Raw genomic sequence first — 15,009 nt, 5'->3', positions numbered from 1 at the left:
GAGGAATCTTCAGCTGCAGTAACAAATCACAACAGGGTGTAACAAAGATTTTTACACAGTGGCGCTACCTCCCTTTTTTGTTTTTTGTTTCTATTAATGTGACACATTTTTGCATTTTACACCATTACTCAGTGATGAAGGCCTCTTCTCCTTAGCAGTGTTTTTTTTAAACTCCTGAAACATATAAATAAGATACCAGTAAGTATTTGTACTACCACTTGATAAAGAAGTCAAATCAACACAAGTTGGAGAGCTTTACCTCCAATGGAAGAGCCACACGCCACATTATTTTTCTTTAATAAAAGTTCTGAAACCAAGTCGTGACATGTACCTTTAAGCAGGTTACGTCTCCAAACAAAGGCACAAAAACAGGCTGAGATCAGGCAGAATTATGAAATTGCTGCACTCTGACTTGAGCATCTAGAACCAGAACGGTAAGTTACATGTGTTGAGAAAAGATAAGAAAACTTATTATTTACAATTAAACCAGAATTTAGGCATTATTGGTTGTCTACATGTCTGAATTTAAATAGTAATTTTTTGTTATATTATTCTTATTTTTATTGTTTATTCTTAAATCGTGAGCAGACATACGTCCTCGTACATAACGCTAAAATTTAGGAAATTTTTTGTACTGTACTGCTTTTTGATTAATATTTTAAATTCCTGGAGAATTCCCTGCCCGTGATGCTAAGCTCGATTTTTGCAGTTTGTAATCACTGACCCACTGCAGTAGTTTCCTGGGTGTTATTGCAACATATAAGAATGATAACAAATACTCAGATCCACCGTCTTATGTTATAAAATAAATCTTTTATTTTATCAAAAGTTGATCATGACAACAATATAATGCGCAAATGGAATAGACAGCAACAGAGTATATGAAAAACTAGTGCAAAAGAAAAATCACAAATACAAAAATATATTGCACTTGGTAATCTGAAATTTTACGTGGAAGAAGTCATGTTTGGACAACATTCTCAATTTGATATATGCAACTGTAAACATTTACCTTTTATGCTTTGCCTTTTTCTTTTTGTTTTTGCAAGCACAAAGCTTCTGGATAAATCTACAGCGAGAGAAGCTCTAGTTTAGAGCTGAAACCAGCAGGCGACTTGTGGTATTTTATCTTAGTTAGTTGCAGTTGTGCTTTTTCTGTGGACCCAGTTGGGGTTTACACCTGGTCTCTAAACTTTCTTTCCCTCACACACACACACACACACACAATGTGAGCTCTAAACGCTCGAGGTGGTCGTTGATGTGACACATTTCTGCATCAGTGATGCCATCTGTCTTTTTTTTTTTTTTTTTTTGAATCTCAATGAATTTTCATCTTTGTTCAGGGGGGACAGTGGGGACAGTGGCAGCTTCAGGCCACAGTCACAAGTTCAGCCATCTGAACTACTGCAGATAGCTCTTATCCTGTCACTAATGTGCCCATTTAGAGTGAAATATTCTATGTATACATATACATATATATATACTGTAGCGTATAGGCCTGCGGCAATGTGCAGTATAGAAAACCACTGATAGTAAAACAGTAATAACGGCATGTGCAAAATTCACTGTGAGGCAGGAGGAGGCTTCTTCTGACCACTTGGAGTAGTCTTTGTTCTCTGCCTTGTCAGAGTCATAAAGTGGTGTTAAAAAACTGTCTTTTTTTGCCATGTCTTGAGCACACGATATGGCGGATCCAGCACGGCTTGAAATCCCTGGTCCATCACTTCAATGGTCACCAAATACTCTCTCAGCTGATTTTCCCCGGGTCAGGCAGAGTCCAGCCTTATTTACGGTGATATATAATCTGGTGAGAAGCTGGCTGTGTGGGCCAGGTGGCTGAGAGCAGCTCTGTCTTTTTGTGCACAGGCTTCAGCGATCCCGGACTCTCCTCAGCGGGAGGGACAGGTGTCAGGTCTCCTGACCTCCACAGTCCCTTGCACCTCCAAGGGGTCAGGATAAGGATCGACCTAGAGGGTGGAAGGGGAAAACGCAGCTTTATGACTACAGGATCCTCGTGAAGTGATAACTATAACATTGAAAAAAGGTGAAGTTTGTTTTTGTGAGGCAAATGTATTTTTGTGTGTTATTAGCCTTTATTAGTTGCATTATTGTACCCATACAGGTGCTGCTTCCTAATTCTGTTTGTCAGTGATTTCACTTTGTTTTGGATAGTTCTGAAAATCATAAAAGTGGTTCAAATTTTATCTGTGAATTGGGCTCACTGAATGACACGTTATTTTAGATGTTTTTGTGTCTTGTCTGGATATTTTTTGTACAAAGACTGGATTTCATTCTAGGTCTGTTTATGTTGTTTGGGCACTTTTCCTGTGAGGCGACGATGTGTGTGTGTGTGTGTGTGTGTGTGTGTGATAAAAGTACCTCCGAATACAGTGGCGGAGGCAGATATCTGAACTCTGTGATGTATGTTAGCAGAGATCCGCGGTCCTCACCCTCCGCGTCAGACCTATCACATCCCTGCAGATAATCCTGCCTGTGAGACTCTGATATGGCCAGATCACTGTAGCTTGGTGGAGCTGCAATAAACAAACAGGCGTAAGTTGACATTCTGTACCCTGTGCACATAAACATGCATGCAAACATCTGCATTTACAGTACATACCCTCAGGTCTCTCTGGCAGGCCCAGCCAGCTCAAAGTGCTGCAGTTGCTGCTGATGCTGGAGGTGCGGGTGGTGCAAGCATGAAGAGGTATGGTTCCTATCACCAACGGCAATGAGAGTGACAAATTCAAACCACCTGGAATGTCCACGTACACCTGCAAGCAGGAAGGAAACATGCAAAGGAGACAAGTGAATGAATGTTTTAGTGTTTTAAAAGCAGGTTTATGATGAGTTTATTATTGTTTAAGGTTATCTGTACATCACAAGGAAGTAATATGTCTTTTGTTTTTGTACCAGCTTATTAGCCAAATAGTGCTAGGGTATTATAAAAAGGTTAGTCAGTTAATCAGATAATCAGTTCATATAATCAGTTAATCAGATGTCAGTAGCAAATAATTGTTTTTCTTTTGTTTTCTTTTATTTTTCTAAGGCATTTTTCATTGGATTTTAAATATGCGTCAGTCCAACTTATTTATCAAGTTGACTTTGAATGGAATATGCAGTTTTATCAGACAAATGTAACCTTGCAAATATCCTGTATTCTGAATCCTTTGTTGTATGCTCCTGTCAGTCTCCCTGAATAAAATCAGCAAAGGGCGGCTTGGCATCATATTTCATTTAACATATGAAAAAACATGTGAACTCACCACAAGGGCATATTCTACTTTGATGATGGGACAGTCCAGGATGGAGGGGGACACAGGAGGGATTTTGAGCAGTTTTCCCTCCCAGCTCTGGCTCTTCCCTTGTGGCAGAGGATCTCCTCGCACATTGGACACCAGCTGCTGGATCTCCTTCCCCTTCCCCTTAGCGAAGAAGGTCTGAGTCTGGTAAAGCGCGGCCTTAGGGACCACAACGCGTGATGAACAGTTCTCCACCTCAGCAAAGATTTGGATTGACTCACCTTGGAAAGAGGGGAGAAGAAATCAGTCTGTCAGACTGAGAGAGAAGCAAGATAAGTGAATTCTCAAAAATAGAAGAGAACACCTGGGGGAAGTTGTAGGAGGTGTGGCTTACCTGGTGTGTAGCCCTTTCGCTCTATTTTGGCACTGAGGGAGATAGGGCCTGAAGCACAGAACCAGCAGCACAGCGTTTTCTCCTTTGTACCAGCCTGAGGGGCCTGTTAACACATATGATCTCTTTAAACTGCTGGCAAAAGATTTTAAAGAAACAGCGTTCAACTCAGAACCTGGACCCTTTAAAGGAGCAGTTTGACATTTTTAAAACCACTGTTTTCAGCATGAGAACAATGCAGCAATGGAAGAAGAACTAAGAGTAACACCACAATAAAAGCTGTCTATCTTTTTATTTGTGTGGATAAATAACATGTTACTTGTAGATGTGTTAGCAATGTTTCCAGTCTTAATGCTAAGCTAAGCTACCCGGCTGCAGTGCACTGGGAGTCATACGGATCTGAACTTTCCTCGTAAAGTGAACAGGCTTACCAGCAGCAGGGGGGTGTTGATGTCGATGTGTTCAAACACAATGAACTCCTTCTTCACTTTGACGGGGAGCAGCCATGGACGGTGCAGTTCAGCTTTCACCCAGTACCTCACACTGCCATGCTTCCCTTCAAAGGAAGTCGCCAGAGCCCTGAGAAAGAAAAAGGAAAGACGGGAAGGGAGGACGATTAAAAAGTGTGGGTGGTCTGTGGTTATGCTTTGTGTGCAAGTTCAACATCCTTTCCTTCAGAACAAGAACCAGTACAACAAGTCCTGGTACTCAGAAAAAAAATAACTGAAGGTCAGCGTCTCTTACTGCTGTCCCTCATTTTTAAATATACTATCAAAACCTAGGGGTCAAATACCTCCAAAGGTTCACAAGGTAAAACTCAGGGTCCTGGTATAAAAAATCTGTCTCTAATCTTTGTTTAATCTTCAAAAAAAAAAAAAAAAAAAATTAGGTAACTGTACCTGTCTGGGCCTTCAAACAGTTATATAAACAAAACCATGTAACAAATACAGACGGCAACAGTTACTTTAGTAAAATTTGCTTATAGACATCTGAAACATGAAGCCTCAGCTACAGTTACACAGGTCACGGAGCAGGTTCATATTCGTAAGCGAAATCTTTCTTTCAAAAGTAACCAGTAACCACATTATTGTGCCTCTATACTGATACTATTTATTTATCCATACCCGCTCCACCCCCTTATTTTCCTAATTTTGTATTTCATCAGATACATTTGTCTGATTACAAATGTTTTGTTATCCAAGTTTCAGATTTTTTACATCATCAGCAAGATTGATGTATCTCTCAATTACTTTGGTTATGTGAATATTAGAAGTTATCTGTGGAAGATATGTTTTTAATGAGACAACATCAAGAGTGGAGACGGCAGTTAGGTTAATGTAGATCGTACCGAAATAAGACTGATTTCTAACTGAAAAGTTTTATGTAATGTGAAATATTAGCTAATGGATACCACCATGGCAGTTTTGTATATTTTTGTATTACAACAAAAACATATTAGCTTAAAAATGTTAATTATACATAATCTTGTCCACGATGTGGAAGCACTCATTTGCAAAAATGTCCAGTGAAGAAACTAAATGTCAATTTTGGATAATGTGGGAATAAAATAGAAAACAGCTCCTCACAAACACATTTTTCTCTGTGTTGCGTTACATTTAAGCTCCAGCAGAAAATATTAAAAAAACAAAAAAACAAACAAAAACAGGAAGTAGAGAGCATTCAGTTTTCTTTATTAATGTATGCATTTATTTCTTCACAGTCATGTCAGCAACCATGTCATGAACATGTTTTCACATCACATTTCTTCATGTTGATCTTTGAGAATTTTTTTAATCCTTTTGTTAAATTTTGATTTCTAAAAGCAATTTTGTGAGTTTTCAATACAGTTTTAATGCAAATTATGTAATTAAATTACCTAAAATCAGGTGATTAGCCTTTTAAATAAAACTGTGTGGAATAACTAGTTCACTGACATGAGGCAACAACTAAAGATTGTTTTATTGTAACAGGACAATAGTTCTAAATCTTAGGTTTAATCTTCAAATTTTTCTTCTCAAGACTGTAAAATTGTAAAATCTCAGCTCTGACGAAAATAAAGTGAAATGCAGTGAAGGGCAGAATTAATGATGAAATTCTCATGTACATGTACTCACATCTGAGGCAGGTTGAAGCTGAAAGCAAACTCATGTAAGCCTGGGTGCAGGACAGTCATGCCCTCCTCTGGACAGTCCTCATCTGAAAGACAGAGAACACTGAGACTGAGACTGAGTACACCTGCACACTGCACCTAGCCTCCTACATTTTGGTACAGCTATGGATGCCCAATGTCACGTAGCCTTATTACACAATGAACTCCAATTCACCTCAGAGGGATTATTAAACACACACATGTACACACACACACACACACACACAAAGAAAGGCATTTGATCACGAGGACAAAAAGGTTTGGAGATAAAAAAAAAAAAATGGGACAATTGGAGATGGAAAAATGGCCATAAAAGATGATTATTATTTTTTTTAAAAAGCAAAACTGCAGATTCTCCATTTGTAGCTTCCAGATATGCTGCTCTTTGTCATATTAAACTTTGCTATCAGCTGTTTTCCGCCTCTGAAACAAACAAGCCCTGCTTTACCTGTGCCTGTAGGGTATTTACAATATAAAGCACCATGAGCCAACCGTACTGCTAGATAAATAAAATTGAATTGGTCTTTTATGCTTAATATATTTGCTTTGTTGGTCAATCACAACAAGAATTAAAGATGCCACCCTGGAGACCTTCTGAATTTTATGAGGTTATGCCCTAAAAAATGGGTTGTTGGCTATATCTTACACTTTTTGGCAAGCACTCACATCCAGTCTTCTCTCTACCGTCACAAAATTCATTTGAGAAACTCTAGTAACAGTTGTTTTGCTTGAATGCGAAAAAGCAGCTTGTTTGCGGTGTCAGAGGGCTGCCAAAGCAACACACCCTGTGGGAGAAGCAGCACTTCCTCGTTTCATCTCTTATTGTTTGTATGTGATATTGCGTCTAAATGCTCCTGCTGAACTTCAGCTTCCTTCCACCTCAGCTCTGCTTCGTCCTCAGTCTCTGGTGTTTATGTATGTCTGTGTTTGCTATGAGAACTGTCATCAACGGCCAGTGTGTGTGTGTATGTCAGTGCGCGTATAAGCGTGCGCCCTGTCAAGTCACCGGCAACACGGAGCAAGCAGGAGTAGACCGGTATAAACCAGACTGAGCAGCTTCCTTCAGCTGGAAACTCCAACGCAGGCATTACAACTCGTCCTCCCATTGGTGGACAACGTGACATGAATTTGTAAGTCTCGCTCTGATTGGTTCAGCCCCGGCAAGCCCCTGCCCACAATTAGCCCAGCCATGTGGTGTGTGGCATGAAAGAGGAGAAGGTGGGGGAGGTAGAGAGGAAGGGTGTTATAGACACAGTGACAGCAAACTCCAGGTAACCTGCCGCTCTCACGCAAACTCTGAAACCACTGAACGGATGAAGGAAAAATGTCCGCTTCTACAGTCATGCCCTGTTATCAGAAGACACCCAGCTAGTTTCATCTTTCTTTTCTTACAGGCACTTTTGTGCTTAGAGAAAAGAGATATGACCCACGTAGAAGCAGAGTGAGTGAGAGTTTAGTGTTGAGGCTTTTGAAAGGGTCCAAACATGACCTTTAAGTTAATTTTACCAGCTGAGCTGAAATAATACTTAAAGTACTTTTAGCAAGCAAAAATAATGATATGTCTCCAAAGTCACCTTTTAAATGCGAGTGGTTACATCATTAGACGCTTGATATGTTCTGGTTTGGTTGATGTAAACTGTAACAGGCATTATTCAACTGAGCAAAGGATGACAATAATGGATTTTTAAACAGGAGATATGTGAAATATCCTGCCCTTTCATTATCTGCCCAAACCTGACTATATCCAGTCACACTTACCAAGAATTTTTTTTTAAATCAATGAAATGACAAATGAGCCACTTAAATTGAGTTTTCTATCTACTGATTAAAAAATTGCATTTGTTCAAAAATACTGAAAGACCTTTAAAAACATACAATGACTATTAATGGTAAGTTAATCAGTTAAACTTAAAAAATTGCAAATTTTTGATACTTCAAGGCTCAGACTTTTGAAAATGCGTTACTTTTTGTGTTGTCACACTATTGTACTGTGATTTGGTCAAAGTGAGATCTGCAAGGAGGCCGTTTTGAACTCCAGGATGTTGGAAAGATGTCTTCAACTTACAACAAAGAGCCAAGCTGCATCTCCTGGAAGCTCATGAGATTTTTTGGAAGTCTTCAGAGACAGCCACCAGGTGGATGCAGCACTTTGTTTAAGTCTAAATACTCTGCAAGACCTGTGAAATTGTGTCTTTTCTTATTGACCTTTCCACCATCCATCCTTGAGTAAACAAAGAGCAAAAGCTGTGCCTCTAGACTGCTGGGAAAAGAAGCTCTGTTCACAGACCAGACTCCTGCAGGCTGCATCGTTTCAGTTTTGAGATTATTCATCTTCCCAACCTCTAATAATTCAAAAAAAACCTGCTGAACAGACAGTTCACGTGTGACCTAAATGCTTGATGTGACATGTTTTACTCATACCCAAATCATCTGGTCCTCAAACACAGATATACAAGTGTTAGGAGCAGCAGCTGATTTTACAGCACACACGCGCGCTGAGCGTCAGCCTGGTCCTCCCCCTCCCTCTCTCGCTGGCAGTTTCTGAACAGGTTTGAACCGCTTCTAACAAAGGGAGTTGCCTGTGCTAGCCTAGTTGAAGATGTCATCAGTAAAAAGGTCCTTGTGCCATTAGTTCAACCAAAATGTTGCTCTAAAATACGAAGCGCCATGTTTTCGATTTTGCTCTTTTTCATCAAGTGTTTCACTGGAAGATTTCAACTTTTTCCCTCCTCACTGTGATGTCAACATCCAGACAGTCCGCATGTAAAAGCAGACTCCCTCATCCCTTCGCGTATCAAACGTTTGCTTTAATAATTGGTTTTAAGTGAGGATGGATCGCGCCTACAGCTGCTGCATCAGTACCACTGCGCGGAGAGTCCCGGTGTTCTGTGGCTCTGGCACATGATTACGCACTCCGCGTTAAGAAAGTTTGGGGACGAGCTTCTGTCAAAAGTTTGCAGTGATCAGTTGCGCCGCATCACTTCACACAGATCACGAAACAGCAGAAGAAAAGGGAGCAAAAAGGAGCAACTCCTACCTCTCTCCTCTCCAATCAAGGTGTCGTAATGATGCAGGTATTCCACCTCCTCTGTGTAGTTCTGAGTATAAGCCGTGTTTGCTCCGGCGTTTCTCGACTCTGTCCACCGGACCTTGGCGACTCCTCTCGCGGTTATGTCCAAGCTCTTGACCCGCACATCCCCAGTGACCTCCACAACAACCCTCCCCGACACCAGGTCTCCTCCGGAGAACACCGGCAGGTTGTTCTCATTCAGACTGTCAAAGTAGATCGCCAAGGCCCTCACTTTGCCCAGTACCATGATGACAACGAATGGACAAGTAAACAGGATGAGGAAAAGTGTCTATGGAGAACAAGTTGTGAGTAGAGCCGTGTGGCACAAATGCATGCGCCTCGCTCCGGGTGCCCAGCGCAGAGCCGGGTCTGCGGCTGTCAGTGATGGCTCATCTGGTAACTGATGGTCCGCAGGAGATCTGCGCCCTCCTCCTCCGAGTGCGCCTGTGCTTCTCTACCGATCTTTGCTGGCGTCTGCTTCCAGCGCTGCGCTCTTAAAGCTTCCGTGCGCACAAATGACCTCACTGAGCATGTGCGCACGAACTGGCCAGCCTGCTTACACAGAAAGGAGCACGGCTCAGCCTCCGCCGCTGACATAATACGACTTACAGACAAGACGTTTGCCAACTTGTCCCCACAGGGTTTGTCACAAAAAGAGAGTTTTTAAAAATAATCTTGGGACGATAAGACGGTTTGTGGAAACGAATACACAGGCACAGTGTGCAATAAAGAACTGAATAAACTGTTTTAATGCTCCCAGTTCCTTATTAATGTGACGTATTGTTACTTAGACGATTAAGTGACGGCCGCAACAGCCATAGGCCATATTTACTGAGGTATCAAATGGCGATTTAAAAGCTATAGTTTTACTTTGTATTATTTCTACCTTTTTAATTTATGTTTTAATTTATTTTTTATATCCACCTTGTAAACCGCTCTTGGGTGACTCTGTCTTGTAGCTACATTTTTGAAAAGATGCCTTTTCTCAAATGGCAGCAATTTTTTTAAGTAAACATCCCAGAAGTACTGAAGACCGTTTTTGTAAAGATGATTAATACTAAGCTAACTTAGTAAACCTGCTGTAAAATAGACTAAAATTAAGAAAACGAGATCTTAAGACATACATCTCAGAATATCGATACCCTGCTGCATGCAGATGATGATGTTTTTTCTACCTGGCAAAGACTGATATGGAAGTTTCATAAAAGCTGACAACAGCAATGAAGTGTATTTATGAGTGGCTGACTAAGTCATCTCCATTACTTAAAAAAAAACACAACTGTTTGCATGATTCTATCAAAACGACCAACATCAAGACTATGCTCTGATGTCGTTCTGAAAGGACAAGAACTTAAGGTTTTACACAAATTTAAATAGCTTGGTGATTCCACCTTACCATTTGAGAATCATGTTAAGAACATATCATTTGACCTACACAATATTAGACAAATTAGATCACCACTGCCAAAAAATGCAGCCAAATTGTTTCTCTTTTCTATGATTTTATTCTCATATAGAATACTGTTTCGGTAATTGATCAGTGGTAAGTACACCTACTTTAAAACCAACAGAATCTTTATTTAGAAAGGCATTTAAAGTGTTAGACAGCAAACCATTTTCCTTCAATATCTAAAAAAAAAAGTGTTAAAAACTGTAAAATATTTAAGTTAGATTTTTCTGTTTATAAGGTGGAGCAAGTCCATGCAGGACTGGTTGGAGGAGTTTGTGTTTAAATGCAATATCAATGGAAGAATATCCAGAGGGGATTGTGCAATACCTTTTAGATAAACAACATTCAGTAAACAGGTGTTATCAGTTAAAGGTAGTGAGATTTGGAACAATATTCGAGCTGTAATAAGAGAATGTGCTGCCTTTAACACATTTAAAACTAATCTCAAATGATGGCTAAAGAGGAATCAGATTCATGATCACTAGCTTGATATTAATATGTGTTATCTTTAATGTTGTTTGTTTTTATTTATTTGTTGTTTTCTGCTTCATTGTATTATAACATTCTTTGTTGTAATTTTATGTATTTGTTGTCTGGATTAGATTGTTGTACATTGCCTGATGGCGTGCTAAATTCCTTATTTATTGTTTTTGTCTGACCTGCCAGGGACTGCAGATGAAAAGCAGACTTTTAGCTAATTCTAGAATATTTACATTTATCCACTGTCCCTTTTAAATAAATAAACTATTGTCCTGTTGATGACCCAGTTTTATCCAGGCTTTAGCTGTCAAACAGATGGCCTCATATTTGACTCTAGAACACTTTTGTATGCAGAGGAGTTTATGCTCCACTCAGTGACCGCAAGGTGCCCAAATCATCATCCCTTCACCAGCAAGCTGACAGTTGGTCAGAGGTGCTTGTGCTTTTTGGTTTTCTCCAAAGGTGCTGCTGTGCACTCTCGACAAACATCTCCACTTTGGTCTCGTTATTCCAGAAATCTTGTGGTTTGTTCAGATGTAGCTAGGGATGGGAATCAAGAACCGGTGCTTGTAGAGAGCCAGTTCCCAGTAGTTCTATTCGTTGGAAGTGTTAGCCTGCCTGCCTATCTATCCTGCTTATCGATTCCACTTGCACATGCACTACAATCAGCTGAATTAAGTGTGTGAAATCACAGCAACAGTTGCTTTTTCACAACAACAGGTCATTTTACAGAGAAACCAGAAAGTAATGTAACAAGAATTAATGAATTACTTTCTCCTGGGAGTACTTAAGTAACATAATCCATTACTTTTAAGAAAGTAAGTAGTAGAACACTTTCTTGTTAAGCGAGACCTGCCCTCTGCTGGGAGATTGCACAATGATAAATTTACAAAAGAAAGAGCAGCTCATAAATTAACAGGCTTATGTCTTCTTCTTTTACTCTAATTGACGGGGAATGACAGATTCCCAGGAGAGTGTTATAAGTACTGAGGGAAGAATTGGTACCATTATTGCAAAAGATTTTTAATTATACTTCAAAACAAAGAGCCCATACCCCCAGAGTGAGGCAGTCATTATGGTTATTCCCAAGAGCTGGTCTAAATAGAGTCTGTGTGTGAGTACCCTGAGTGATGGGAGTTACTCAGACCATGGCCCAGATTTGTAGGCAGGGTTTGGGTGTGGGGTGCTAATGTTTGTTAACTGTCCAAGTGGCCCAGGAGAAGAAGCTGTTTGTGAGGCTATAGTTGTGTAGTCATTGAGGCTGTCTATTCTAGTCTTTTTGTTGTTGGGAGTGATGCTGGAGGCCTTCAGACAGGTGGGAATGGTGGCGTGAGTCAGGGAGAGGTTGAACAACCTGGTGAGGATCCCTGCCAGTTGGTCCCACAGACTTTGACCTATAGCATACCAATGTGTGGCGCATATTGACCAGTCAGTGTAACGAGCCAGGATTTAAAAAAATATACACAAATATACCATTCTAACAAAAAGACTGGAGGAAGTGATGCCCTTTTTAATTGATGAGGATCAATCCGCATTTAGAGCTCAATGTTATTACAATAAGGGAAACGGAGTATAACATTTTTCTTCAGGCAGACAATACCATGATCAGAATTCAGAACGAGGAGTTTCTAGATTAATTAACTTGTTGCAGATGCAGGGTATACTCTTAATATTAATGTTTAAACTTCCCCTAGTCTCTCAAGCTATGAAATACTAGGAGACCTTGGGAGCTACTTCTATATGTTATTTGGGTATAAGATTATGAATGTAGTCAATTTTTATTGAAAATTATGCACATATCAATAAAAAGAGAAACAAGGCTCTTGATAGATGGGCTCTCCTGCCATTAGAACTTGAGTAGAATAATGGTGGGAAAAACTAATATCTTGCCCAGACTGCTCTGTTTGTTCTAGTTTTGCTTATCCACATCCGTGATTATCAGTTTAGAGAATAAGACAAGGTGATAAATAGATTTATTTGGAAAGGTAAATTTCCTGGCGTGAATTATAAGCTCTCCAGTATGACACAACGAGGGAGGGATGGACTTACCAAAGACTATTATTTATCAGCACAAATAAAACTGTTATACTTTGATGCAGTCAGAAAAGAGGAAACCCATAGAGCTGTCTTTATTAGACAGGCCACTGCAGATGTTCACACAAGAACCAACCAAGAATTTCTATATTATCGATACTAAAATCATCTCAGACAGATGTGAAGTTCCTCATCAAGATTTCTTCTTATATCTCCAATTCAGACATTACTTTGAAAAGAGTATCAAAGGACTCATATGAAGTATATTAACTATTACATTATTACATTATTACATAGATGGCTTCTTTCAATCCTCTTCGAGTGACCCACACCTGTTTTCACACCTTAACTCATGTGATTAATCAGACGATCAATAGCGGGTCAAAGACATGAAAGGACGCTCCCAATAGGGCTTAAATCTGGGACTCTCCACCAATTGCTCATAGAACTGAAGAAGCTTTTCAAACCATTTAAAGCGATTCAGTGCACTTGAATGACTGGAATTGCAATAAATAACTGAAAAAATTGGGGTGTTCTAAAACTTTTGACTGGTAGTGTATACAGTATATAATAGCTGAAATATCCCAAACATGAAATAAAATAAATGTGTTTATACTGATACACATGGAAGCTGTAACCTATCCCAGGTGACTTTGGGTTAGTGGCTACACGCTGGACAGATTCATCACAGGGCCTTTCTTGCCATGTAAAAGTCTTCTAAATGCTTGACATGAAGATAAAAGTAAGTCTGTCAATTCAAAAGCACAAGAAATAAAAGTTTTACTTCTTTCATAATGGTAAGATAAAAAAACAACAACAACATCCCATTCTCCGTTTGTTTTCTCTTCCTCCTCACCCCCAAACTGGTCACTTCTGGGATCTTCTGTTCATGAAAAGAGATTTCCTTCTCACTACGGTCTCCCTCTCTCTTCTCACCATCCTCATAGGGGATTGTTGGGGTTTCTGTCTAATCCAGTCTTGACCTCACAGTTCAAAGTGGTCTGACATTCAATATTTTGGTGCTATATAAAACTGAGCTCAAATAGATGGGCAGAGAGCAAAGAAAAGACATCAGTAAAAATCTGGCTTTGCACAGTTTTGCCTGTTTTGGTACTTCCTCATTCAGCATGTGTCTGTATGCTTTCTAAACTAGTTTGCATGGAAGCGATATAACTATTCACATAACTTTCTTGCATATTGGTATGGTGCAGGCTTCTGTTGAAACGGCTTAAATCCACAGTTTTTTCACATTTCGCACCCAGAATTATAACAACAAGATTTTCTTAAAAATGTAAAACTGAAATATAATAATGTATTCAGAGCTCACTCAGCAGGCTGCTCAGTTAACGCAGTTACTTTAGCAGTGATTACAACAAGTGTTGATGGGCTAGTACTACAATCCTGAGATTGTAGTACTATGGAGCAGCTCTGATCTCTGACCTTCAGCTTTCTCAGAAGTGCAGTGCCACGGTTTTCTCCAGACATGGCACACAAAGTGAAGGCCAAATAATTCAATTCCTGGCTATTTTAAGTCTTTCAGCAGTTTTCAGTCATTTCAAGTCTCCTTTTTTTCCTCCTTTTCAAACTTTAAACACAAGGCACACAACACCTTGTGAAGGCAATCATGCTCACATCCCAAGTCTCAAATTTTGCACTAAAATCTCATCAGACAGGCTGTGAGAACATTTGATCAGACTGACAAACTGAACTAAAAACATTTCCTGTATACATTGATTTTCTTTCAGGTGAAGTTGAGAGTATATAATAATGTTTCAGTTAGCTCCCACTTTCTTCTCAAAATGTAGCTTTTATTATGCTAGTGAATTTAAAATGTTAGCACATTTAGTTCAGTTTTAGTCAACTAGAAGTCAACTGATACTTCTTGTTAAATTGACTCCAACGCATCTTCTACCATCCACCATGACTTAAGGGGTCCCCCTGCTGGTAGATAAATACAAAGCCGTTACTGGCAAAGGGAGTCAAAACTCAGAACCTTGTTGCTGGAGTATTGAGATGGTAGTGCTGCTGCCATCCATTTATCAGTGAAAGTAAATTTTGAAAGTAATCTTTTAGTTGGATGTTTGAGTTACAATCCTACCCCAGTGTTTCTTTGTGCTACAGTGAACTACTTAATAAAAAGAAATCACTGAATTAATTTCATAAACCAAAATTTGCAATAAAAAGTCAGAAGAC

At 39.6% G+C, this 15,009-nt stretch overlaps 1 protein-coding gene across 1 annotated transcript; it reads right to left on the bottom strand.

The window, feature by feature from the left end:
• Positions 1 to 793: 793 nt before the first annotated feature.
• Positions 794 to 11,132, bottom strand: arrdc3b (arrestin domain containing 3b). Its single transcript, XM_084936126.1, has 8 exons — positions 8,820 to 11,132; positions 5,748 to 5,829; positions 4,065 to 4,212; positions 3,637 to 3,739; positions 3,267 to 3,523; positions 2,621 to 2,774; positions 2,380 to 2,534; positions 794 to 1,967 (listed from the first exon to the last, which is right to left on the bottom strand). Exons 1-8 carry the CDS (start codon positions 9,097 to 9,099, stop codon positions 1,890 to 1,892), a joined length of 1,257 nt encoding a protein of 418 aa, XP_084792252.1. The 5' UTR covers positions 9,100 to 11,132; the 3' UTR covers positions 794 to 1,889.
• Positions 11,133 to 15,009: the final 3,877 nt, after the last annotated feature.

The sequence above is a fragment of the Perissodus microlepis genome, chromosome 7, assembly GCF_051167445.1.
Source record: "Perissodus microlepis isolate ML-2025 ecotype Zambia chromosome 7, ASM5116744v1, whole genome shotgun sequence".
NCBI lineage: Eukaryota > Metazoa > Chordata > Actinopteri > Cichliformes > Cichlidae > Perissodus > Perissodus microlepis.
Note: the sequence above shows the minus strand (reverse complement) of the source record. Positions and strands in the feature narration are given on the sequence as shown.

Excerpts from the sequence above, each read along its gene's own strand:
- arrdc3b (XM_084936126.1), bottom strand. The coding sequence starts at position 9,099 with ATGGTACTGGGCAAAGTGAGGGCCTTGGCGATCTACTTTGACAGTCTG. Across the intron at positions 5,830-8,819 it reads CTTGATTGGAGAGGAGAGAG|ATGAGGACTGTCCAGAGGAG; the intron begins GTAGGAGTTGCT and ends TCTGTCTTTCAG. Across the intron at positions 3,524-3,636 it reads GCGAAAGGGCTACACACCAG|GTGAGTCAATCCAAATCTTT; the intron begins GTAAGCCACACC and ends CCTCTTTCCAAG.